At 54.2% G+C, this 25,327-nt stretch overlaps 1 protein-coding gene across 8 annotated transcripts in view; it reads right to left on the bottom strand.

Annotated features, from left to right (window-relative positions):
* RANBP3 (RAN binding protein 3) overlaps positions 1-25,327 on the bottom strand; it is a 52,221-nt gene that overhangs the window by 6,489 nt on the left and 20,405 nt on the right. For 5 of the 8 annotated variants that reach the window (XM_036884798.2, XM_057489751.1, XM_057489750.1 and 2 more), the window contains 9 exons: positions 19,722-19,910; positions 12,567-12,603; positions 12,395-12,481; positions 10,489-10,560; positions 5,638-5,703; positions 4,611-4,703; positions 3,643-3,761; positions 2,493-2,612; positions 600-703 (listed from right to left, as the gene is read on the bottom strand). In XM_036884798.2, coding sequence (XP_036740693.2) covers positions 600-703; positions 2,493-2,612; positions 3,643-3,761; positions 4,611-4,703; positions 5,638-5,703; positions 10,489-10,560; positions 12,395-12,481; positions 12,567-12,603; positions 19,722-19,910 — 887 coding nt within the window. The remainder of the gene's footprint in view (positions 1-599; positions 704-2,492; positions 2,613-3,642; positions 3,762-4,610; positions 4,704-5,637; positions 5,704-10,488; positions 10,561-12,394; positions 12,482-12,566; positions 12,604-19,721; positions 19,911-25,327) is intronic. The other 3 variants (XM_036884811.2, XM_036884804.2, XM_036884828.2) reach the window with 1 other exon arrangement.

The raw sequence follows: 25,327 nt of genomic DNA, 5'->3' as shown, positions 1-25,327 counted from the left end.
GGGATGGGCAAGTGTGTGCAGTCACACCTGTGCTTGGTCAGAGTGGGTAAGAGGCCAAGTCTTGGGGCGAGAACACAGCCCAGGCCACAGCCCAGGCACTGTCTGTCTCCACCTGTGGTAGATGGGCCGGCATGCCAGGACAGGTGCCTGCACACCTCCAAGCCTCGCTGCGCCAGACGGAACCACGGACCCTCAGCTCCTGCCTGCCAGCACACACCCGCACACAGGTGCTGTGTGACATGCTGACATGCACCTTCCCCAGCCCCAGGTGGTGGGCATCACCCTTGGCAGGCAGGGCACCACCTCAGAGAAGCCAAGCACAGGGGTCTGAATTGGGAGCTACCTACTTCCTGGCACAAGGCCTGGGTGAGCCGGGTCACCCCCACAGAACTGGGGTCCTACCTCATGTGTACACCAAAGCCCACTGTCCCGGCTTCTCCACAGCTGTGCCTGGAGTAGGACTGTGGTGGCATCTGCCCCCCCCACCTCCCCACCCAGGGTGGTTCTCGGTCCAGGCCCTACTGCCTCCCTCTGGGCCCTGCGGCAGGGATGGCAGCTGGCCAGGGGCCAAAGGCTGAGCACCAGGCCCAGACACACACCTGGAGCTGATATACTGAAGGAAATAGTTGGTCGCAGTCGGTGTTTCTGAACTGGGGTGCCCGGCGTTCTCCATGTCAGCCACTTCAGTGTTTTCGTTGATTAACTGGAAACAGAGGGGAAATCCTGAGTCCTCAGAGAACGGCCCGGCCCTCCCCAGCTCAGTGTGTCTGCACAGGCCATACATTGTACAGCCTGGCCCCCGATGCAAAGCCTATGGCCTACATGTGGGGGGTGCACGCTGGGACGGGGGTGGGGCACTGTAAGAAATGTCACCATGTTTTGCTTTGAACAATCTAGATACAGGAACGGTGCATTGGGCATTAAGGAACTTTTGTATGTAGTTTAAAACCACTCAAGTTGGTGTTTCCACCGCTGCTTCTATACTGAGATCACACCGTCTTACAAAGCTGGTATTTCATGGGCTTGTTAGAAACAGTGGTATTCTTTCACGGGGGTTCCTTTTATGCCAACTGCCATGCCAGCTCCCCTCAACATAGCGCCACCTAGTGGAATGCTCCCGGGAACCCTGGGCCCTCCACGAGACACTGCTCCCACCCCGATTTCAAGGCAGCTGTCCCTCTGACCTTGGGGAGCAGCCTCAGCCTGACGGGCAGCCAGCCCCATCGCTGTGGAGTGGGATCTCAAGGACCTCCCTTCTCTGGGTTCCCCCAGCCCCCAAGGGACTTACTGTTTCGGCTAATGCCATGCAACACTATCAGCCCGTTTCATCCCTGGGGCATCTGTGTCCCTACTGGACAGCGAGGAGCAAGGACAGAGCAGACGGCACGGCCAGCGTTCTCCATGTGTGGAGAGCCTGCGGACCACTGCCTCAACTCAGGCTCTCCCCGCAGGCACCTGGGGCCTGGCTGCTCTCAGTGGGGCCGCCCTGGGGCCTGTGGGGTGGGAGCACCATCACCGGCCTCCAACCACTCTCCTCAACAACAGTACCTGTCCCAAGCAGTGACAAACACCCTGTCCCCAGACAGAGCCGCTGACACTGGCTCCCAGGCTGCTAGAGGACCGTGGCGGAGGAGCCCTATGGCTGGGACAGGTAACGCGGCCCATCTCTGGTCTCCCCAGCGCTCCTGTCACGGGGTCGAGAGCCAAGAGCCCCTGTCACTGCCAGACACCCACGGCCCACAACTCAAAGTCCCCAGACTAGACCGACACACCTGGGGGCAGCCAGGTGACAGACACTGGTGCCTCCTATGGGAGAGAAAACAGCATCCTTCTACCTGCTTCGTAAAGAGCAAGGTGGTGGCTCTCAATCAGGGGCCATTTGGTCCCACAGGGAACACTGAGTGCTATTTAGGGACATTTTTGGGTTGTCATGACTGGGGGTGCTCCTGGCACAGAGTGAGGGGGCCAAGTGCTGCTCAGCTCCCCACCCCCATGCCAGGACGGGCCTCCGACAACTAAGAACGATCTGGTCTACGTGCTGCCAGCCTGAGACAGAGCCCCTTAAGGAAGGAAACAAGAATCTCTCTGGCAATGTCAAAAGCATTGGTCACACTGTTCACTTCTCCTTTGCTACAAAAGTGTCAGTTCTCAGGGACAAGCGCACCAACTGCCTCCCTGTGCCCTGCCCCTGGGAGAAAGGGGGAACTTGCTGCTAGGAGCCACCCCTGGGTCCCAGCCGGGGTTGGGAGGGGTGGCAGGTGTCCTGGGAGGCGGCCGGGGGCGAGCCAGGAGTGAGCGGTGGAGTGTGGACAGTATGCAACCAGCAACTGCTGGCTGTGCCTGGGTCACAGGACTCCCCACGACACACTATTTGTCCCCACCCAATTTCTCCTCATTTTAAAGAAAAGTGACTTCCTCTGTTTAACTTGGAGGAGGCAAAAAACCTCATCAATTCATTGGTTCAACAGCTCACGCAGACCCCCGTCACATACCTTAACTCTGTCCCTCAAGTTCTGCCCGAACACAAACGCCTGCTGTGCAATTTGCTCTTTTTTCTCACAGTTTTCCTCTTCAGAAGTATTGCTAGACTCATTTTTCTGGGGCTCTTTCTCCTAGTTAAACAAACAAGACAACCGGAGTGACATACTGGCCTGCTAAGCAAGCAAGATGAGCCACCTCACACGGTCTCACTGGCTCAGTCCATCTCCTCGGGCACGGGTCCCTGGGCACGAAACAACCGAGGAAGGGTGACCCAGGCGGACCCCCCAGGCTGGGCTGGGTCACTTCGAAGTCTCCCTCCAGCTCAGAGCCACACGGCTGACTCATCACCTGGAACCCAGCTGCCCCACCCCAGTTCCCAAGACGCTGTAAGTTGTGGAAATGATTCCTATTTCCAATTTCACTGTGGTCTGGGAGTGGGGGCTCAGGGATGTTTTAAAATTGAATTGTAGATGACCACTTTCAACATTTGAGCCTGCATCTACTGGGGGTGGGGAGGATAGAGCCTCAGGCAGCCACTTATCTGTGGAGCTGGGTGGAGATAAGCGTGCAGAGGGATGGGTTTTGTGTAGGGAAGCCCTGGTGCAGTGCTGCAGCTCGAATTTCAAATCGTCTGTGCCAACTGCAAAAGCAGGCTTTTCATCAAACACCCCTGATTTTCCAGCTGCTGTGCAGCACTACTGGAAAATGTATGCTTCTGGCCTGTATAATCCCAGGGCCCTGAAAAACACACGATCCCTGAGCTGACCGCCCTGGCACACGCTGCCTAGAGGACACACGGATAAGAAGCCCTGAGCTGTTGTTCAGGGGGGCAGACTGGGGAGAGGGGGTGGGGGTGCATCTGTCCATGTAAAATGGTGCAAGATCCTTATCAATGGAAGCCGTTCCTCCAGCCCCAGCGACTCCGAGCTCAGTGGTTAGTGTGCCTGCTGGCAGGACCGCCACCCAGTGATGCTAGGGTGGGGCACTGAAGGATGCCCCAGCACAGCTTCACTCCCGGCATCTTCCTCCGGGGACCATGAAGAGCCCGCCCTTGGCGTTCTACAAACTTACTAATCAGCCGCAGTAACGCACCACTAAGGCCATCCTCAGGACAGGTCCGCCCTGCCCAGCCACGTGGCACCCCCGCCCCAGCAGACAGACCTCCTGCACTCGCGCCTCTTCAGAGGGACTTCTTTGAGCAGGGTTGTCAGGCGATGCTGAAGTCGCTGTCCCCATGCAGTCCGCTGGGATACTGACCCCGTTGGTGCCACTGCTCGGGACTGCAGGGAGGGGACAGAGGGGACAGATGGCTTAGTGCCGTACCACCTTTAAGCTCCTTCCTACCACTGGTGCCTGCCACTGGGACAACCGTGTAATTTCTCCTTTCTAGGAAAAGGATCTGCCTTCACTACTAAAAGTCACAAATTCTTAGATTAAAAAAAAACAAAACCGAAACTCCACAGAAGTGAGAATACTTCATTGCTTACTCCACAAAGCAACTTTCAGTGTATTTGTAGCAATGCTATTACTTAGGGGTAAAAAAAGAAAAAATACATACTTTGGGGGGACAAATGAGTTTTATAATAAAACAGGTTTTACTAACCATACTTTTATTCTACACAGTTTCTCCCTTTAAATAGTTGGGATTATGTGACACACACAGCTTTCAATTAGGCTTTGTTTAGGATCATGTAAAAAGAAATTTCCCATGTATTAAAAGCTACTCATAAATATTAACTGTGACCCTCATGTGGGATATTGTGTTGCTTGTGATGGAGAGTTCTTGAATTGTAAGAAAAGAACAAGAGGAAGACAAGAGCAACTCATTCATGTTGAGAAAATTAAGGCTTAACTGAAAACCACTACCTGCGCAGGTGTAATGGCCGTACGGGCTCAGAGCTATGCCTTAGGCCTGCCAGGTAAGACGAAAACGCACATCTTGTCCAAGCTACCCTTCAGCTCTCCCGGACACCCAGGGGGTGAAAGGACAGTCTCTCCAGCGCACTCTACTTCTGAATGTGTTCTGCAGGTGTGGCCAAGCCACTTGTGTCAAGACACAGCTGTCCCAGGTGCAACTTTGACAATGCTGACTCCTGCGTGAGCCCGGGCCCCAGGGCGGCGGTCCTTACCCGCAGGGGAGAGGGCCTTGGGCTGGGGCGCCTGTAACACCGCCGGGCGAAGCACGCTCCGCTGTTGCTCCTTGGGCTTCTGGCTGGGCAGACCTGTGGACGTAAGTTGGTGTGCCTGGGATCCCAGAGCACGAGGCGGAAACACAATCCCCTGGCTCTCAGGTGCTTTACAGAAACGCCAAGGTTGGCATCTTATCTGATGACCCCCACAGGCCAGATTGTGCAGAACAGCAGTTTTTTAAAAAGTCCAAAATAGTTCCTTCACAGCTACACATGCAGGTTTCAGCTGTTGTTTTTTGAGTAATTAAATGAAACTCCCCCGTAATTGCTAACGTCTGCGGATTACATGAGTCCAGTAACGCTTTGGGAAGGGGCAGCTGTCCCCAGGTGTGGGACCCAAGAATCCAGCACAGTTTGAGAGGAGGGCAGTGAACCACAGGTAACACTCCAGAGTTCCAGACTCTACTGGGGGTCAGGGAAAGGCACCCTTTACACATGCTTGTCAAAAGGCCATACTGAGAAAGTCCCTCTGTGAACACAAACGGGGCCAGACCACGAGAACACGCTTCCAGCTTGGTGTGGGCCTCCCTGCTGGACTGGAGGGGTCCGCATGGTGCCGTAGCCAGGCCCCGCTCGCCAGCAGCGTGCTGCTGGATCTTGGCTCATCTGGGTTAGCGCTGTGGCATGCTGGGGCCAGGACACTCTGGGGAGAGCCTGAACCAGCTGAGCTGCCACTGGGCCAGGGCCCAAGCATCCACACTGAGCCAAGCCTCTCCCCCACGGCTGCCGCCTCCGCCTCCTCCTCCTCCTCCTCCTCCCCTGCAGGGCAGCAGAGGGCAGGCCAGCAGGTGGACCTCCCTGTTCCGACAGGGGCTTTCAAGTGGCGTCCCAGTACCCAGGTGTCAGGTAACGAGAGGACCCAGGGAGCAGGCTGAGCCTGGAGCTGGGTGGCTGTACAGAGAGGTGCTGCCGAGGCCGGAAGAGGGGAGAAAGCCATTCCTCAACCCTCTCAAAGGCAGGCGCCTACCTGCACTGGGTGCCTGGCCGTGGATCAGCGTCGGCGGCTTCAACCGGAACCCACTGCTCTTCTCCTCTACGAGCACAAGATGAAAGATAAAAAGCCTGGGCTGGAGTGGCCTGTCTGGGAGGGTCAGAGCAGGAAGGGACCATGGCCTGGATGTTGCGGCCCATAGGCCTGGAGAACCAGGGAAATGTTTCCAAATTAAAACAAACGCGGAGGCCCCATCCAACCACCAAGGCCGTAGGGCAGCCTGGCGAGGAGGGGCAGGGGGCCACAGGGAGTGCTGGCTCTGGGGCAGAGTGCCGACAGTGAAGGCCAGAGGGTGCTGGGGAGCAGGGCAGAGTGAGGGTGACCAATCATCAAGCAGCCCTGTGAGCTGGAGGGCGGGCGAGCGAGGCCGGTCAGCCCGTGGCCCACCTCATCTAGGGGATGGGAGGCTTGGCAGCTGTGCTCCGCTTACAGGCCCTGGAGGTGTCAGGGAGCCAACCACAAAGGTCCCTGGGGCGCGTCTCCCCTCCCTCGAGGACCGGTCTTAACAGAGGACACACGTTCTGTAATCAGGATTACATGTACTACCAGCAGATGTCTGGGAAATGAGACACGTTTTCTGTGGTGAAAGATGAAAGGAGGCCGACAGTGGACCTGCTCTCTTTCCAGATGTGCCTGATAGCTTTGCCCTGTCGCTCAGAGAGAGCACCAGGAGGCCCAGGAGAAGGAAGCAGGGTCACACGTGAGGAGGCCAGGTCTCCCCTGGGACTCAAGTCCAGGCTGACACACAGAGCAGACAAAGGCAGGGGCTCCTGGAATGGCTCAAGACCTGGCGTCAGCTCCACCACTGGTCCACATAGACCCCTTCATCTGTGCAACTTGGCGCCTCTGCTGATTCCAGAAGGGGGTGGGGGTGGGGACAGTCCAGTCTGATCCTTAAAGGGCAGGAGCAGCACAAAAAGCCTCACGACTCCGACTTGTGACTTCTCCAGGTCTGTCCCCTGGAAGCACGGGGTCAACAGCATTTGGGGCCACCGGAGGCAGCCTAACTGCCAAGGTCCAGCCCATGGAAAAGAACCCTTGTCAGGCTGCAGGGGACAAGATCGGGACATAAAAATCAGTGGTGCGTTTCTACACGCCAGCAGCAGCCAACCTGAAAGCGAGGCCAGGAAAGCAACTCCTTTTCCAACAGCAGCAAACAGACTCAGTTCTTGGGAACAAACTTAACAAACGAAGCTCTGTTGGAGGCAAAGACTTACAAAATGAATGGAAAGGTAACTCAAAAGGCCACACAGTGTGTGACCCCATTTCTGGGACACATCCGGAACAGGCACACCCACAGACCATGGACCTGTGCTTGGCAGCAGCTGGGCAGTAACTGGTCAAGGGTGCAGGGGTTTTTTTGGGGGTGGCAGAAATGCTCTAAAAGCAATTGTGGTGCACAGCTTTCCAGCTACACTCAGAACCAGCCAACAGTACATGAGCAACACGGCCACAAACGCCTCGCCAGCCAAACCCTCAGGCAAGAAACAAAACCCAATCAGAGTTCGGAACAAAATCAGAAAGCCCTTTGCTGCCTACGTGCTGGTGAGCCAGACCGCTCTCCCAGGGTGAAAACGGGCTCACAGGACTCTCATTGCTAGTTGGTACGGAGGCTGAGCCTGAGTTAGGGGCCCATGCCTCTGCCGTGAGTGCGGGGGCGCAGAACCACAGAACCACGGCCCGGGCACATGCTGCCACATGCTCCTCCCAGGAAGGGAGATAAAGAGTAACATTTCCAAAGCTCAGGATGTTTCAGAGGACTGGCACTTGAGAAATATTTAAAAAGCATTTGAGATGAAATTCCAATGTAGGTGATTTTTAGAAGCACTGAGGGCTGGCTCTTCGATGCTCACGTGGCGCTTGAGCCAGTGCTGGCAGCCACTTGACCCCTGGGGCTTGCAGGCCCGGGCGATCGTGGCCACTGACTGTCCAGAACACTGGGCCTGGAGCCTGGCCCACCCTGCAGATGCACAGGAAACCCACAACCAACACTGTAGTGAAGGGATGGACAGATGGAAGTGCCACACTTCTAATGGAAACTGGGGACTTGGGACAGGAGGGGCCTGAAGCGGCAGGAGTCATGTGTGCAGGGCAGTCTGACAGGAGGCCCCGTCTTGGTCTTCTCACAGCCTCCAGATGCTCACTTCTGCAACAAAGGGCCCCAGCACACACGCCAGGGCCTGGGGTGCGCAGGCGTAGTGGCAGCCCTCTGAGCTCGCTGGTGTAGAGGTGGCTCCCTCCAGGCAGCCGCTACCCTCCTCCAAATCTGAAGAGAGCAGGGCCCTCTAGGGTGGTTTCAGAGACTAAGTGAGGTCCAGGGCAACACAGCTAAGCCCTGAGGGGACCCCACATTTAACCAGGAACACCCACTGGCATTTAACCAGGGGCTGAAAATACCCCAGGAAGTGGGGCCTGGTGGGACACAAGGGCGGGACTTGGCCATGCAAGGGCTGGGCAGTAAGTGCCTGCACTGAGGACAAGGGGGGCCAGCTTTCTATCATCAGGAGAAGCAGAAATATGATGGGGGACTGAGCTGGACCCTGCTGTGCTGGACTGTCGGCATCCGTGTGAACCTGGGCCCCACATATGCACAGAAATACATGTGGGTGTGTGCACTGGCTGTGTGTGTTCCCAGCTCTGGGCACCAAGAAGGCCTGGGAGCAGCGCTGGCCCAGGGCAATGCACACGCCAAGCATCCAGAAAGTGTGGGAGAAGAGTCTGGAGCCTTGTGACGACAGGAAGAACGTGCTTAGAAGAATGACAGGGATATGGAATCTGCTCAATGGGCTGCCACGGCCCAACCTGGGACTGAAATAAAACCTCGACAGTAAAATCAGTACTACTAACAGCAAATCATCACCCATTGACTAAAACCCGAGTCACGAATCCACACTAAACAACAAACCATCCGCGACCAAGCGGGACCAGAGCTCTCTTGGTAGTTTGCCGACAGCCAAATGCAGCAGCCCTGGTGGAGGCGGAAAGCCCACTGGGCAACTGTTACAATCAGTGAATTTGGCAAGAAAGCATCCAGGGAGTCAGTAATGCTGGAGGGCACGAGAGGCAGAACGACGCTTCCCAGAGTCTCAAGGCAGCTCTCTGGGAAGCGCTGACCTCAGAGGGGAGACAATCTCCTGGTGGAGAAGCCAGGCAGAGTCCACTCTGACCTAGGGACCTGCTGACCCACACACAGGACAGGTGGCATCGTGGGCCACCCTTCCGTGCACTGGGGAAGACGTGATCCCAGGTGAACCCCCAAGGGGGAATCTCCGGGAAACACCTGACACCCAGACTCAAGGGCTTCTCCAGAACAACTGGCCCGTAACCTGCCAGGTCACAAAAGTCAAGGAAAGACCAAGCAACCATTCGAGATGGGAAGAGAAATGCAACGTGTGACCCAGGATCCGATCCCTTTGCTATGAAGGACATCACAGGGAAGAGTTGAGGAACACCAAATGGGGTTGCTAGGTGATGGGATATAAGAAGTGCTTTGTAAATTCTTAAGTTTTACATTTTTTCCAAACTTAAAGCTAAAAACTAAAAGACAGGCAGGTGCGGATTAAGAAGTCCACTGTGCCAAAGAGATGCACGAGTCTAACGTGACCCCTCTGGTGCAGGAGGCACCGGGGACTGCGGCTGCACCGGACCTCGGAAGCGGGTCCTCCAGCACCGCCTTTCCCAGGGCTGTCCTGCTCTCAAGGCTGCGGGATGAAGGTTTTGGGGAGGAAAAAGGGGAGGCGAGGCTGTCACTCACGACCTCAGAGGTGATCCTGAGATTCCTTATGGAATTCAATAGCACAGAAGAATCAAGACACTGGCCCCGCAACCAATACCCCAGACGCATGCCAGTCCAGCCCGGTCCTCCTGAAGCCTGCACCCCAGGTACCCCAGAGGACCCCTGGACACCAAGCTCCTCTTCAGGAGCGGGGGAGGGGTGCAGCTCAGAGCAGTCTGCTTTTAGAGTCAAAGTGAAGCCAAATGCTTGAAATGGTGCCATCCAATCAATCCTCAAGGTTAGAAAAACCTGCCTCTTCCCCTGACGCTGCCCTCCTGCCAGAGTATGACTTCTCTCGTAACACTTTTGAAGTCGGCGCTGAATTTATATAAGGCAGGTTGGGTTACAGAATTGGGGTGGTTAAATATGCTCATTAAATCGTTTATGAGGAATTTCAGCCACGTGGGAGCAACTTTCAAGAAATCCTGGCGTTGGCTCCCCAGTGAGAGACCAAAAAAGGAAGGCTCCACGTTCTGAGGGGTTTTTTTTGGGCTCCATATTCTTTTGAGGGGATCAAGCTGTTTTCCTCACTTTTAAAACTGCAATTAAATATATCTACATATTTATCTGAACACATCAAAGCAATATTAATTAATGTGAGGACTTTATACATGGAAAAGAGGTCTGGAAAATCACATCAACTCTATGGCAGTGACCTTTGGGATGGCAGAGTGACAACAGGGTAGACAGATTCTTTTATTCTATGTTGTTTCCGAGTTGCCTTTTTAAGATTGACATGAATGTACTGTGTAAAATTTGAAAAATAAGCAATACACCTCTTTAAAGTTGTTTTTTAAAAAAGGCCTTCAAACTCCTTGTAAGCAGGCCATGTCTGCAGGAGCTGCAGAAAGAGCTCAGGAAGCCTGTCTCTCCCTGGATTCCCCACCCAGGAGCTGCACAGGAGGGAAGACATTCAGCAACGGAAAGAGAACTCTGACTTCAAATTGCCCACTTCCATCTAAACTCTTATTTCACAGTGGCAACTGCTTCTCCTCCCAGGAACCCCCCAGGGACTGGCTGTGGGCGGCGAGGCAAAGGGGCCCTGGGCTCACCTGGTTCAGAGTCAGAATTGCCGGCAGATGGCTCGCAGAAGGATGATGGCATAAAGACATTGTTTTTTGATACTGCCGACAAGGACATGCAGGCAGGAGAGGGAACAAGAGGAAAACCAGCGTGAGTACATGGGGCAGAGGCACACAACTCACCTCCCCCACCTGAGGGGTTCATCTCCGAGCCCCACCGTGTGGACACGGGTCAGCATTCTGAATGAGGCCTTTACACACTCCCAATAAAAGCAACCCCCAAGGCTCTCTACAGCAGAAAAGAGGGTCTCCAGTTGAACAGCCTTTATCTGCCCAACATCTACCGGCCGCCTCTGGTCTGCTGGGGCCACCTGTCTTATCCTCATGCTGATGCTTTTCCTTGGCGCCCCGGGCCTCTGCAGGGGCAGCTGAGAGAGAAGTGGGTCCTCAGCCTTGCTCCTGGTCACCAGTCGGGGCCTGGCAGTTAACTGCACCCACCTCCCCTTGCCTTTTTGGGGTCTGACTTTACAGTATCAGCTGCTCCCAGGGTGCAGGCCAGACCACAGTACAGCGGGCCTCAGAGCTGAAGCACTAACTGGGGAGGAAGAGGGCAGCTAAGTGGGACAGAGGGCAGTGCAGTGGCAGTGCTTTCCAAAGGACCGCACCGCGCACGTCTCCTCTCCTGGGATAGAGCGCCGAGCATCTGGGATGCCGCCGCACCAGAGGAGGGCGTGGTGTCCTCTGCCCCTTCAGCCTGCGGCCACAGCACGGGTGGCCACCTCCTCTCCTGCTGCGCCCTTCTGATGCACAGCGGCTCAGCAGCAGGAACACCATCCCAGGCTCGGATGCGGAAGCCCCCTTGTTCTGTGGGGCCACCTTTGCAGCACTGTGCAGAGATCCTTACAAAAAAGGTGTCAACTGCAGCTCGGACTACGGTTCCCCAGCACCTGGTTAGCAAGTTTCTCCGCTCAGAGAGGCCTAAAGCAGTCGTGAGAAAGGACAGGGCCACGTCCAAAGTAAGTATGCAGGGAGGCGGGGATGAATCAAGCGTGCTATGGGGACAACCTGGTAAGGATGCTCACTTTCTGCACTGGATGTTCCCAGGACACTTCTATAACTTTTGAAGCAGAAGCAAACCTTCCAGGAGTGTCTTGCCCCCTTCAGGCTCACAGCTGTGAGATGTCTCATGTGAGCTTCCCAGAATGCACTTCCCATCCCATAACTAGAGATCCTGTGAGCCCCACAGAGTCAAGACACGGGACACAGGACACCATGAGAGTGGGCCACATCAGGCAGGGAGGGGAGAGGAAAGCCAGGGGACAGTGTCTCCCCAAATCTGCAGAGTGCCCCTGCTTGCACAGCCTTGCACCAAGTAGCCCTACAGTGTCTCTGTACTCCGGAACCTGCCTCTCCCGTACAGTGTCTGTGTCAGCCCTGAGGCTGGTCTGCTGGCCTCCGTGCCTGTGCCAGACCATGCCCCCGTCCAGCACCTCCACAGGGTCCTAGCCTGGCTCACCCTTCAAGGCTCCACCAAGCCTTTGTCCTGTGGGAGCTCATGGCATCCCACCACCAAAGTGTGTGCTGGGGCCACTCAGCTACTCAGTAACGGGATCACCAAGCTCTAGGCACCATCACAGCTGAGGCTGAGGGAGGCTTTGTAATCTGTGGTCAGAGCCCCCGCCAGGGCTGAGAGCCCTGTTCCTCTGCTTCGGAGGGACCATTTCTTGTTGCATCTTCCATATCAGTGTACACACACACACGTGTCACTGAGTCCAGACGGGGGTACCAGCATACAGAGACTCAGGGCAAGCTCTGACCTCATCTCTGGAGGAGACTCAGATGGGCTCTAACTGGCTCTGGATGTATGACGTGCAGGGGACAGCGGGCTTATTAACACAGACACTTTTAGGGGTCAATAAGGATCTGCAGCTGGTACCTGACTGTGAAGGTGGGAACTGGGTCAGAGAGGATGTTCGTTCTCGCTTGACAGGAGGGCAGTAATTTCCATCTTCTCGGTCAGAATCTACAGAAAATAATGAGGAGGAGCAGAAAGTCAGGCTGCTTCCACGTTCACAAGACAAGACAGAGAATCTTAGAGGTGTCCTCACCTTCTCCACCTTCAGGGCTGGAGCCTCCAGCTGACCTCTGAAACGAGAGCACAGGGCAGGTCAGAGCAGGCCCTGATGCCCAGCACCCAGCAGCCCGCCAGCTCCGCTGCGGCTGTTCCGGAGGTGCGGCGCTGAGGGCCAACACCCTGAGCTCGGCCATGCACACCACGGACGGACCTGCAGCGCCACGCTCAGAGCCCCCCACAGGCCTTCTGTGCCTGCCTACCAGGCCGTGAGCCAAGGGACCCACTTCATGTCTGAGCACACACTTCCAGAACAGGGACTGGTTTCTCTGCTTTGCCACCGGTTATGGCTCACTGGCGGGTCACCCCCAAGTTCAAACACAGAGAAACTGTATCTGCCCAAAATTCGTTTCGTCAAATGTTTGCCAAGTGCCCCTCTGCTCTCTGAAGGGCAGCAGGACTGTTTAAAATGGCTGCCTAACATGGGATCATGACAGTTTCCACTCCTTGCCCTGGCACATTCCATGCTGCGGCCCCTCCTTCAAGACGGGTTGTTTCTTTCTGGAGCAACTGGGAGCGCTGATACCTTGGACCACAGTCTGGGGCCAAGTGTTCAGAACAAACTCATTAAATATAAGTCAGCAGTCCACAGACCCCACCGAGCACTTAAAGGCCCACAGAAGGTGAAGAACTTTGTCCTTGAGAACCTGGGTTTCAAACATGACCCGCCAGCAATTAAGCAGCCTCGGAATGAGGCCCCTCCTAACCCAGGCTACCACACGGTCCCTCGTGTCCAGCCTGTCCCAGCAACTGGGGACTCAGCAGAGCTGAGCGGCTGAAAGCAAGCATTCAGGGGCGAACATCACCCCTCCTTGGGCACTCGTGTGAGAACAAGCAGAGGAGCTGATTTTCTTACTTTGCAAAAGCCCCCGGGTCAAGCCTGGCCAAACAAGGACCACCACTTCCAGCAGCTGCAGGGGCAGAACGATGGTGCCTGTGGAAGGGCTCTGTGTACGGGCAGGGACTGCTGCCGAGCAGGAGAGAACCTCCTGGAGCCAGGACGCCACCTTCTCTGTAAAGCGCAGGAAAGACGGCAGCCTGGACTCTCCCTTCCCTGCGTGAGCAAGTCAGAGAAGCAGGCCTGGGCTTCTGCTCCCAGTCTGTGCTCTGAGCTCACCATGGAAGGGAGGGCACGGCCGCTGTCCCCACGCCTGCCCTGGGCGAGGAGGCAGCTCAGGGAGACCACCCATCAAAGTCCTCGGAGACACAAAGCCCTCACAACACGGCAGGGCTTCAGCAGGCCTCGGGGTGACTGGGAACATACCACCGGGCCCAAACAAAACAAAATACCCGGGGCGTCAGACAGGCTGGCTGCAGATGGGTACAGAACAGGCTGCAGCATGAGTGGGGCGTGAAGGTAGGTAACCCCCTCTCAGAGGCTTGTGGAACTTAATCTGTCTCAGCTCTGCCAGTTCCTAAACGTTAGACTCCAGGCAAATTATTTCACTTGCCCAGACTTCTATTTCTACCCTTGGAATACAGGGGTGCTGGTACCTGGCCGCGGTGAAAGGAAGAGTCTGGATGTAGAGTCATGTCCGGGGGACAGCCAGGTGAGGGGCCAGAGCTGGGGTCCCTGGAGAGGGACAGGCGGAAGGCTGAGCCTAGGACAGCGTGGGTGCTGGGAGCTGCACTCTGGGAACACAACTGTGTTCCCAGCACGTCTAGCCTTCTCTCTCAGGACCCATCCCGTTCGCCAGTGACCCCAGGTGGGTGTAGGCCCCCTCCTCCTCCTTTGCAGCAGGCTCCAGCCCCCCACCAGTCTCCCCTCAAGCCCAGCCCTGTGGCTCTTGTGGCTTCTCTCCTTCCACTCACCACATGTTTGGTACTAGCCCCACGCCGCCCTCTCTGGTGAGAACAAGCCCTTTGGTGCGGCCTGTGTCAGGGCCCCCTGACAGCTCCCAGTTCCAGAAGGAGACTGGCCCTTGGCACTCTTCAGCTCACCTGGCATCTGTTCAGGGAAGCAACAAGGATCCCAGGCACTCTGCAGGCCAGACAGGCAGCGACGGCATGTATCCCCCATTATGCGCAAGCCTCGGGCGCGGTGCTCGGTTCTTCCATGCCTACCTTTCCCCTGCCCACTGGCTATCCAGGCTAATGTCCACGTGTGCCAATTTTCCAGGTTCCTTGTGCTAAGGACACTAATTCCATTCCGCTGTGCTTGGAGAAGACTGCCCTCACTGGGACTTGTTTTGTGGCTTGGCAGGCGGTCTGTCCTGGGGGGATGGCCTGTGCCCTGGAGCGGCGTGGGGGGGGGCACACCCTGTGCATATGTGGGGCCAGCTGGGTGCCAGTGCTGTCAAGCCCCCATCTCCTGTCTGGATGGCTTACTGATACCTGACTGGGGTGCTGAGCTCCCCAACATCCTGACTGGATTTTCTATCAGCTCTTGCTTTGTGCATCCTAGCTTTCTTACCCCTGCCAACGGCACCCCAACCCTCTCAGGGATCTCTGGGTCTCCGTCCCTGGTGGGTGCCAGGCGCCTCTCCCAGAGCCCAGAGCAGGAGCTGGAGGCCCTGAGCCCAGGCCTGCTGGTGCTGAGGGCCTCCAGGCTCCTCAGCTCTGGGTCCTGCTGGCTGCCCGCACCACCCCTCCAAGCTCTCACGCTCCAGCCTCTCCCCGCTGACATGTTTTCTGACTTCCCGCCTCAGTGTTCCTCCTGGGTGTGCTACTCGAGGCCTGGGACGCCCTCCCAAGGCGAGGCCTGCCCTGACTGCAGGCCTGCTTGCCCTCCTACCGCCCAGTGTGGCAGCCGCTCCTCCCAACACCGCCTCCAGCCTGTCGGGCCTCTGGCCTGTTTTGTTTATTGAGGGAAATGATCTGATGTGTGTGTGTCATCGGTCACCCACTACGGTGAGGCCAGTCCCTGTCTGCTGTGCCCACAGGTCATACACCCAACACCCAGGATGCTGTGCATAAAAGATGCTCGGCAAGCAGTTACTGATGGGTGAGCCCCTTCGGTCACCTGGAGAAAGGGTGCCTGGCCAGACAAGATTCATATACTCCTCAGCTCCTGACCCCACAGCCCCTCAAAGTTATACTCCAAAATTCTTCTAAGTGCCATCCCACAGGTATGTGGCAGGCCTCTCGGTCCTAGTAAGGCTAACAGGGAGATCCCCCACCAGAGAGGACCTTTGGAAGCTGCTGGAACCTCCAGAGGGGTCGGAGCCAGCCAAGTCAGAAGCAGAGGGCACCCCACCAGCCACCTCCTCCACACTGAAGGAGAGCAGGGAAGCAGGAAGACAAGGTGGGAAACAAAGCCGGTTCTGGCTTCCTCTGGCCTTGCCGACTCTCCCAGAACCAGAGGGGAAGCCGCCTGCCCCCCCACCTGCTGGAAGAGGTCTGAGCTTGCCATCTGGCTGCCCTGTGTGGTCTTCCCAGGGCGAGAAAAAGGAGGGGATGCCATAACTCCCCTTCTAGCCACCACCTCGGCCACACCTGCTCCACCACAGCCTGCCTTAGACACAGCAGCCTGGTATCGGGACCTCTTCCATATCAAAGCCGTCTGGAGGCCACCCTCACCCCAACCCAGGGAGCGACTGCTCAGGGGTCAGTCAGGAACAACGCTCGGGATGCACCCAGGGTTGGGGCCTGCAGTCCAAAGCTCAGGTGCACCGCCGCGGGATTCGTGTGAGCAGGACGCTGAGAGCAGGCCTTTGGGGTCTGTACTTCCTGGGCAGGAGCGAGGATAGAGCAGGGTCCTCCTCCATACTAGAATCCACCTCTGCAGGGAGGGCTTCAGGATGACACCTGGGGACGCTGGGGGTGGCACTCATTTGGAACACCATGATAAAAAATACGCTACATGAACACTTACACAAGGGAAAAGAGGAAGAGAAAAGAGAACCCTCCAACCTATTTCTTTGGTGCCAGGCAGTGGGAAGGAATGGATCAGGTGCATAAGGTGGGAAAGTAGCCGGGCTGCTGCCAGAGGGGTGGGGGGCTGTCCTCTCCCCTCAAAAGCCACTGGAACCTTGGGTAAGCAGCTCATGCTGTGAGGTTTGTCAGTCCTCACTGCCAGGTGCAAAACAGGCGGCAATGCCTAAGCCAGGATGGGACCACAGGCGTGGGAAGCTTCAATTCTTTGTATAAAGGATGAAATGGTGAAAATTAAAACTGTTATGCTTATTAAGCCTCTGAAAAAACCCCATGGCTCTTGTGAGGCCACCTGGCACAGGCCCCAGGCCAGTCTGGGGGAGGGGGGATGGAACTGGAGGCTGTCTCTCAGAGGCTGACACAGACAAACACAGGCGGTAAGCAGGTGATGAGGAGCCTTGCCTTCCTGACTTCCCAGGAAAAATGCAAAAGCAAGGCCATGTCAGATGAACACTCTTCTCCCCTGCAGGTAAGACCAGGTACTGTTTGGCCTGCCTGAGCTGCAGTGCTCCCGGCTGGGACTGCCCAGTGAGAAAGCTGGTGGCTGTGGCTGTAGGAAAAATCAGTTCAGGGAGGCCTGCTGACGTGTCCTGCCTTCACAGCGACTGGGGAGCAATTCAGTGCTGTTTATTCTGTGACTGAGGCAACCAGCTCCCAAGTTCTTACCAAAAAGGAAGACACTAAAAAACGAAAAACAGTGGCAGCCACTGAGCTCTGCATGTTGGGTGGGGGTGGGGTGCAGGTCAAATCCCGGGCAGGAGCTGGAAGATGAGGGTAGTTGCCAAGCCTGGGGGCTCGTTCCAGAGTCTTTCTAGGCTTCCTGGTGGGTCCAGTAAACACATTTTAGGCTCAGCAGTACCTTGGCTTGGAGCTTCGGTCCCGGAGGCCTCAGCCAGGCTCAGAGTAAGCACTCGGAGCAGCCTGCTTTCTCTGGGCCAGAGAACTTAATCTGGATGTGGTACACTCTTCTCCCAGCTGTCTTCTGAGAGCCAGAAAGCTGATATATAGAGACTTTTTCCTGGTACTGAGTCTGCCATGGCCAGAGTTCTGATGAGATGGAAAGAAGATAAGGGCCCTTTATATAAGCTACAACCCAGTGAGCCACTATTTATTATAAAGCACTTGCAGCTTTACGTCCCCCCGGGGATCAAGAACTGAAGGCCAGGCTGAAGGTGATGGATGAGACCTGCTGGCTGATGGGTGCACCGGTTCCTGAGCTCCGGTGTGGCGCACAGCAGCATCCAAATCGGTTCCGATGCAAAAGCAGCCAGGCCAAGTTAACCACAGGACCATCTCGGGCCAAGAAGCAGCTGGGATCAGGTTCTGTCTGCCCTGATTTATGTCCTAATTGACCTAAAATCATTTACTTTGTCATCAGTAGAGAAAGCCAATTAACGGGACCCATTAGGAACCAGCCAGGGTCTCCTCTGCTGAGAGCCTAAGGGAGCAATGCTGCTTGGCTCTGAGCTGTCAGCAACTGATGTGACCATGGCACTGCTGAGACTTCTGACAGAACTGAGGTTGCCATAGGTACGAATCTAAACTGAGCAGTGCATGCTATGCTGGCACACTCATACACTGCTCCCTCGAGTCCTGGCCGTCTCCCGCAGAGATGGGAACCTCCCATCTTGAGGTTCCCTGCCCCAATGCTTGGCCTTGCGTTTACCAGTCTGGGGACTGCTTGAATCTCTCAGGATTAGAGCCTCTGATACAAAGTTCGTAAGAATTGAGACACCAAGCGCCACTGGCCAGGCCTCAGAATTCCATGTGCAGACTGGCCACAGGCAGAAGGTGAGGCCTCCAGTGGGGTGGGGGGGGGGGGCGCACCCATCTCAGCAAAGGGAACTAGGAAAGGGGCCTGAAATAGCCTGCATGCCCCAGAAGGGGGGCTGCCCCGACAGTCTCTGTGATCCACCGCCTCCGTCTCTCAATGACCCCCTCAGCACCTGCAGTCGGAAGCTCTCCCCAAGTGCTTTTCACACTGGCAGCAGCAGGAGGCCCCGGAGCCCTTGGGCAGACCGGCATGAGAGGCCCTGTGCTTGAGGGGCCCAGGGCCCAGGCTCACAACACCAGCCCCAGAGGGCTTCCAGCCGCTGCTCCGCCCTGACCAGAACAGTGGTCGCCTCCCAATTCCTGCTTTGGCGTGAGGGACGCGCTCCCTCAATGCTCGCTCGGGGCGTGTGCCTCCTGGCTGGAATCTTTACTGGGCCTCTGAGCACGCTTTGCTGACCCAAACCCACTTCTATGCCCTGAAGCCTGCCTCCCCCATTGCCCCCATCCCCATCCCCCCTCCAGAGTAAAGCCTGGCTCTTCCTCCCCGCTCCACACTGACTCCCCGACTATTCAGACAGCACGTCAGCCTCACCTTGGCTCATCAGCACTTCCTCCCGCGCATCCTAGGGTTTGGTGGCTGCACCTGAATTTTAAGGTTTCCTTAAACACGGGCTGGTGGTGTGACAGAGGCGTCACTACAGGTCTGAGGCTGTGACACTCTGGAGGCTGCCCAGAGTTCAGTATGGCAGAGCAGCTCCTGTTTTCTTGGTAAGAGTCAGGTGAATGGGGGACTGCTGTCAGGTACCTAGAGGATGCAGTGTTCAATCCTGAATGTAGGATGTTTACCTTTCCCAATTTATCAGTTTATCCACAACCTCAAGACATTTCTTGTTCACGAGAGGTCACAATCTTCTCTATCTATAACCCTCAAAAGCCTTCTTAATATGAAGGTAAAGGGCTCACAGGGTTACCTGTGGACTCAAAAGATGTCTTTTCTTCTTCCTTCTTTGATTGGAATAAAGAGTTCACAGCCTAACTACAGTCCAAACACAGTCTTGCAAAGCAATCCACGTTAGACACCTCTCCCTACTGACCAAGGAAACCGGAGCTTCCTGCGCTTCTTAGACATGGAACACAAATGCCCGATTCAGGGAGAGGAGAGAGAAAAATGGAAGGAGGGAGAAGGGGTCGAATTTGATTTGGAGGGTTCTGCCCCACTCTGCAATTCCTCCTCTGACCCCTCGAGTCTCTTCTGGAAAGGGAACTAGCTTCTTGTTACCGGTATATGGCCCCCTGGTTAGAAAATCTCAACTGAAAGGGGACTTAATCTGTCCTGACTTCTCAGCAGCAGGAATTAAAAGGAGCTGAAGAGATCCAGTCATCAGATGCTTAGGACCCAGGGTCTGGATCTGAAGGACCCAAAGGGGAAGGGGCGGGTCTGGGTTGGGAGCCCTGGGCGTGGAATGCCAGGTGGAGGTGGACTTACCCCTGCCAGTTCTTGCGGAAAAGGAAGAAGCTGGGCTTCAGGAGCGCTGGCTGGAGTGCTAGCAGGGGCAGGAGGCTCTAGGGCATGCTCACCAGCTGACTCGGGGTGACCCGCGCCATGGCAGGGGGCCTCAGCCTCCCCCTGAGGCTCCTCTCCCGAATCCAACAAGTCTTTTTGCTCTGCAGAGGACTGGGAGCAAAAAAGACAATTTTCCTTCAATGTAAAGAAAGGCTGCAACTCGGGGCCGGGTGGATTGGAGACCCTGACCTGCGGCAGCTCCTGCCCGGGCTGAGGATGGCCAAGAAAGCCAGACCAGCCCTCCAGGCCAGCAAAGAGGCAAATGAACGTGCCCTTGTTCTGTCTGATTTCGAGGGAGCCTCAAGGTGCACAGGAAGTCCCAGCTCTCTCTCCCTTATTTTCACAACTGCCAGGAAGCATGGAGCTACTCAGACTACCTTGAGCCGTGAGCGTGGAAAACACACCTGGCAACCATACCTGGGGGGAGGGCCTCTACTGGAGGGACAGGGAAGACTGAGTCAACCTGCCCCTAGGGTTTGGTGACACATCTCCTCAAAGATGCAGATGAGGGGAGGTGGCCGTGAGCGCCATTTGGTCCACTAGGAGAGGGGAAGTTAGGCCTGGAGCAGCACATGGCTGCCCAGCGGGGGTCCAGGGCAAAGGCTTTGCATCTTCCCAGTGGTCCCAGCACCCTTCAGTTTGTTCTGCTTAACCATGAGACCGAGGAAGCACCCTCTTGCCTCAGTGACAAACAAGCAGGTAGCAGGTGGGGGTTCAGCTGAAGGAGGGGGCCCCAGCCCAGGATTCTCCCAGGCTCACCCCTAACATCCCAGGCAAGGGCTTATGCAGAAAGCCACCTGGCTAAGAGAAAGTTATGGAAGGCTTCGTCCTCGAAAGGACCACACCCTGCCATCCTCTAAAGTGGTCTTGGGATACAGAAGGGCCTTCCACAGGCTGAGGGCACTGCAGTTGAGACTCTTTCCTTGAGAAATGGGTTATAAAGCTAGTGGCTTGGAATGGATGGACTCCTGTCCCCTAACCTGCCTGGCATCGTCGGCCCCTCGGAGCCGTTTCTCCCTCCTGGTGAACTAAATGACCAACAGCTGCCCTGCGTCCCTGTCCATTCACCTTTCTTCTCAAGTGACTGAGACCTCTGGGAGGACCTGAAGGCTGTTTCCTCACATGAGAGCCTGTCGGACACAGGGAACTCTAGAGAGGATTTCAGAGGACCTGCAGACACTCTTAGGAAAGCAAAAGCAATACATTAACCCATCCACAATCTACAAAGTCAACTGACTCTTCTTCTCCAGGGGTGGCCCACAGACAGAAGCTGCTGCTTAGACCTGCCTGGGGCCCAGAGGTCAGCACCTGCACGGCTGGCCACTGCTTATGGCCAGAGGTTTTAATGCCACAAGAAAAAAATTAGACCCAGAGCTCTGTGGGAAAATCGCCTATCACTAACTAGGCTCGCTTAGATCATTTAAAAAATCCCTGGTTTTAGAACATGAATGTTCGGATGCCTGTGTACCACAACGGACTGAAGTAAAGTCTGACTGGAGGACCTTCAGCATTTCCTGCCTGCCTCTGTTTCCGCCGGACAAGAATAGTAAGGTCTGAAGCATCAAGATAAGACCTGTGGTCTTTCAACACATCTGTTACCATCAAGACATCAGGATTCTGACAGCCTTTGACATCAGCTCAAAATACAGGGGACTGACAAACAGCAACAAAAAAACTCCAGCGGACAGAGGATGCGTATGCCAGTGTAAGCTTCCCAGGCAGGCCTCAGCATCTAGGCCGGCGTTTTCAGTGACCCTGTGCTCCCTGCTCGCCAGCTCTTCTGTGACATCCTTCTGTCTGTCTACCCAACAGGCATTCCCCCGCCAGGGTGACTCAAAGCCTCCCCCTGCAGATGAGCAAACGTGTGGAAGATATGTAACAGAAAGAAACATTTTGTTACCAACACTAGAACAGCTTACAGGAGATTCAAATTTTCTCCACAGTAAAAAGAAAAAAAAAATGTCACCATTTGAGGCAGTTATAAGAAAAAAGGTTTCATTTTTGATCAGGCCCCTCGTGAAGAGCGCCACCTTGAGGACGCCTGGGGAACACAGAGATGAACAGAGGCTCCCTGGGCTCAGGCTGGCCCCCGTGTGAACTCAGATGCTAGGACGTGAGTTCAAATTGCCAACCGCCGTATTCAGTGTGGAACAGGATTTGACAATTCCTGGTGTGTTGTGAATGCAACTCAGCCCTTGATGGGATGGACAGAAAACTGTGTGGCTTTCCCACTGAACAAAAAAACTGCCTGGGCTAGCAGCTTAGTCTTTTTCTTTGAGTTTCAAATGTTTTATCTCAGTCAGCAGTCAGACAACTCCTTTGGCGCGGGACACGGGCTCTCTGAAGGGAGGCCACAGGTGCTTACAGATCAGGGCACTTACTGTAAGGGAAGTCAGTCGTCCCACAGTTGATGAATGGACCCAAGAAATAGCTATAAGGGACATTTTGGTGACAGAAAAATTTAAATATGGACTATACATTGGATGGTATTTCTGAATGATTATTTTCTTGGGCATGACAATGGCACTAGGGCCAAGAGAAGGAATGGCCCTCTTCTTCAGAGATGTCTGAGGACGTATTTAGGGCAGACATATCGGGTGGGAGCAGCTTACATCCAGTGCTTCCAGCATTTACGACAAAATGAAGTGAAGCCAGATGAAGGACATTCACTTGTCCCCAGTGCCATTAATTTAGTTTTAATGAGGACTTGAAAAAAATATGTCTAAGTGAAAAGGGGGGCAAAACGTATTTAGGAAAAACCCAGTCCAGTCTGCACAGCTATGCTTCAGAGGTGTGAGATGGGGCCGGGCTGAGATCTCGGCGGGGAAGGAGCCCAGGGGAGGTCTCCAGTTCTCATTTTTGTCCCCAGTACAGGGGCTGCTCCTTGCAGATCTGCCTTCCCGTCTCCCTTGAAGTGGGAAGGCACGGGGACACAAAGCTAGCAGTCTAAGCTCCTCTGCTGACTGTGTGTCCATCTGGTACTACCCACCCAACAGCTCAGAAGGCGGCCCTCACAGTGTCACACAGGCTCCCGCTCCTGCTGTGAAACCCTTGCTGTGAAACCCTTGCAGCGGCCTCCCCATGGAGGAGGCTCCAGAGGTCGGTTATTTCTAGAAGCCCATTTAGAGCTGGCTTCGAGTCAACATTCTGTAGTAACTACACTTGGACAGTTTTAAGATGAGGAGGGGCAGCTTCCCAAGCTCCCCTTCTGGTTCAGCTGCACCCCATTTCTGTGACTTGCATTGCCCTTGTTTCTGAAGGTAGTATGTGGAAGTCAGCCTCTGAATCACAAAGCAACAGAACCACCTCAACTGTGAAGCAGTACTGAAATGGGAATTTTGAGAGCATTTTAAATTCAGCCAAACAAACATTACACTTCAGTGTTCCATCCTGCTGGTTGTCCAAAAGCCTTCAGGATGAAAGAACTGATAATTCCTGTTAATTGTTTTAAATCCAGCGAGGGCAAACTTTTTCTGTAAAGGGCCCAGATACTAATTTTTGAGTCTGTGGGCTACGGGCTACATGGTCTTGTTCCAACTACTTCCCTGGGCTGCCACAGCATGAAAGCAGCCTCTGCTCCAGTGAGGGGGTGGGCTTGGCTGAGTGCCAATAAAACTTTATTTACAAAAACGTGTGGCGGTGGGGGGGCCTTAGTTTGCTGGCCCAATTAAGCTAAACATGGTTCAAAACAAGACTCTAGAAAATCTTGCTTTCAAATTAAAACTACAATGAGGTATCACCTCACACCAGTAAGGATGGCTGCCATCCAAAAGACAAACAACAACAAATGTTGGCGAGGCTGTGGAGAAAGGGGAACCCTCCTACACTGCTGGTGGGAATGTAAACTTGTTCAACCATTGTGGAAAGCAGTATGGAGGTACATCAAAATGCTCAAAACAGACTTACCATTTGACCCAGGAATTGCACTCCTAGGAATTTACCCTAAGAATGCAGCAATCAAGTATGAGAAAGATCAGTGCACCCCTATGTTTATCGCAGCACTATTTACAATAGCCAAGAATTGGAAGCAACCTAAATGTCCATCGATAGATGAATGCATAAAGAAGATGTGGTACATATACACAATGGAATACTACTCAGCCATAAGAAAAGGGCAAATCCAACCATTTGCAGCAACATGGATGGAGCTGGAGGGTATTTTGCTCAGTGAAACAAGCCTAGCAGAGAAAGAGAAATACCAAATGATTTCACTCATCTGTGGAATATAAGAACAAAGGAAAAACTGAAGGAACAAAACAGCAGCAGAATCACAGAACTCAAGAATGGACTAACAGGTACCAAAGGGAAAGGGACTGGGGAGGATGGGTGGGTAGGGAGGGATAAGGGGGGGAGAAGTAGGGGGGTATTAAGATTAGCATCCATAGCGGGGTGGGAGAAAGGGGAGGGCTGTACAACACAGAGAAGACAAGTAGTGATTCTACAACAGGTTGCTACGCTGATGGACAGTGACTGTAAAGGAGTATATAGGGGGGACCTGGTATAGGGGAGAGCCTAGTAAACAAAGTATTCGTCATGTAAGTGTAGATTAATGATTAAAAAAAAAAAAATGCAGTTCCTATGTGGTGACCTCTAATGAGTTCTACACAATGATATAAAGGACATATAAAAGTGTAGGCAAAGGGTCTGTTTGTGTTTATACAGAGGATCAAAGCCTAATTTGGCTACCCCGAAAATGAACTAAGAAACGATATGAAAGAGAACTTCCAACATCAGCACTCTCGGGAAGACTCATGCCAGAAGATGATCATCAAAAAACCCCAACAAAGATCCACGCACTGCTACAGCTGTAGATGCACTCATCCCACGAGCTCCTGGACTTGCCATGGGAATGAAGGAGATATCTAAGCTGGCCTGTGCATACAGTAAAACAACAAATTTGACTGGATCTATACTGTTGGAACTCAACCAAGAATTAGGAGAAGTGCAAATTGTAGCGCTCCAAAATCTTACAACTACAGACTATTTACTGTTAAAAGAACATATGGGATGTGAACAGTGCCCAGGAATGGGTTGTTTTAATTTGTCTGATTTTTCTCAAACTATTCAAATTCAGTTAGATAATAACCATCATATCATTGATAAGTTTTCACAAATGCCTAGGGTGCCTAACTGGTTTTCTTGGTTTCACTGGAGATGGCTGGTAATTACAGATATGCTTTGGTTATGTAACTATACTCCTATTATGTTAATGTGTGTGCGCAATTTAAGTAGTAGCTTAAAATCTATACATGCTGAAGTTACTCTACAAGAAGATATGTCAAAGAAATAATCAATCTTCCCATGTTTTCTCCCGCCTGCTACTTCTATAGCTTTTCTTCTTCCTTCCTAATTACAACGAATTCTTAAATAGAATTCGTGCCTCATATCAAATTTACCGAGTATCATAACTCCTCCAAGTGGTAAAGATACCTCAAGACAAATGCTGGGCATAGAAGCCACAGGGCATAAATATGCAAAGAAATAAAAAGCTAACCATTTCAAACAATAAGGCTTCTCTCTCACTTACC

This window comes from Manis pentadactyla, chromosome 12 (genome assembly GCF_030020395.1).
Source record: "Manis pentadactyla isolate mManPen7 chromosome 12, mManPen7.hap1, whole genome shotgun sequence".
Classification (NCBI taxonomy): domain Eukaryota; kingdom Metazoa; phylum Chordata; class Mammalia; order Pholidota; family Manidae; genus Manis; species Manis pentadactyla.
The sequence above is the reverse complement of the archived record's forward strand: the minus strand, read 5'-3'. Positions and strand labels throughout refer to the sequence as shown.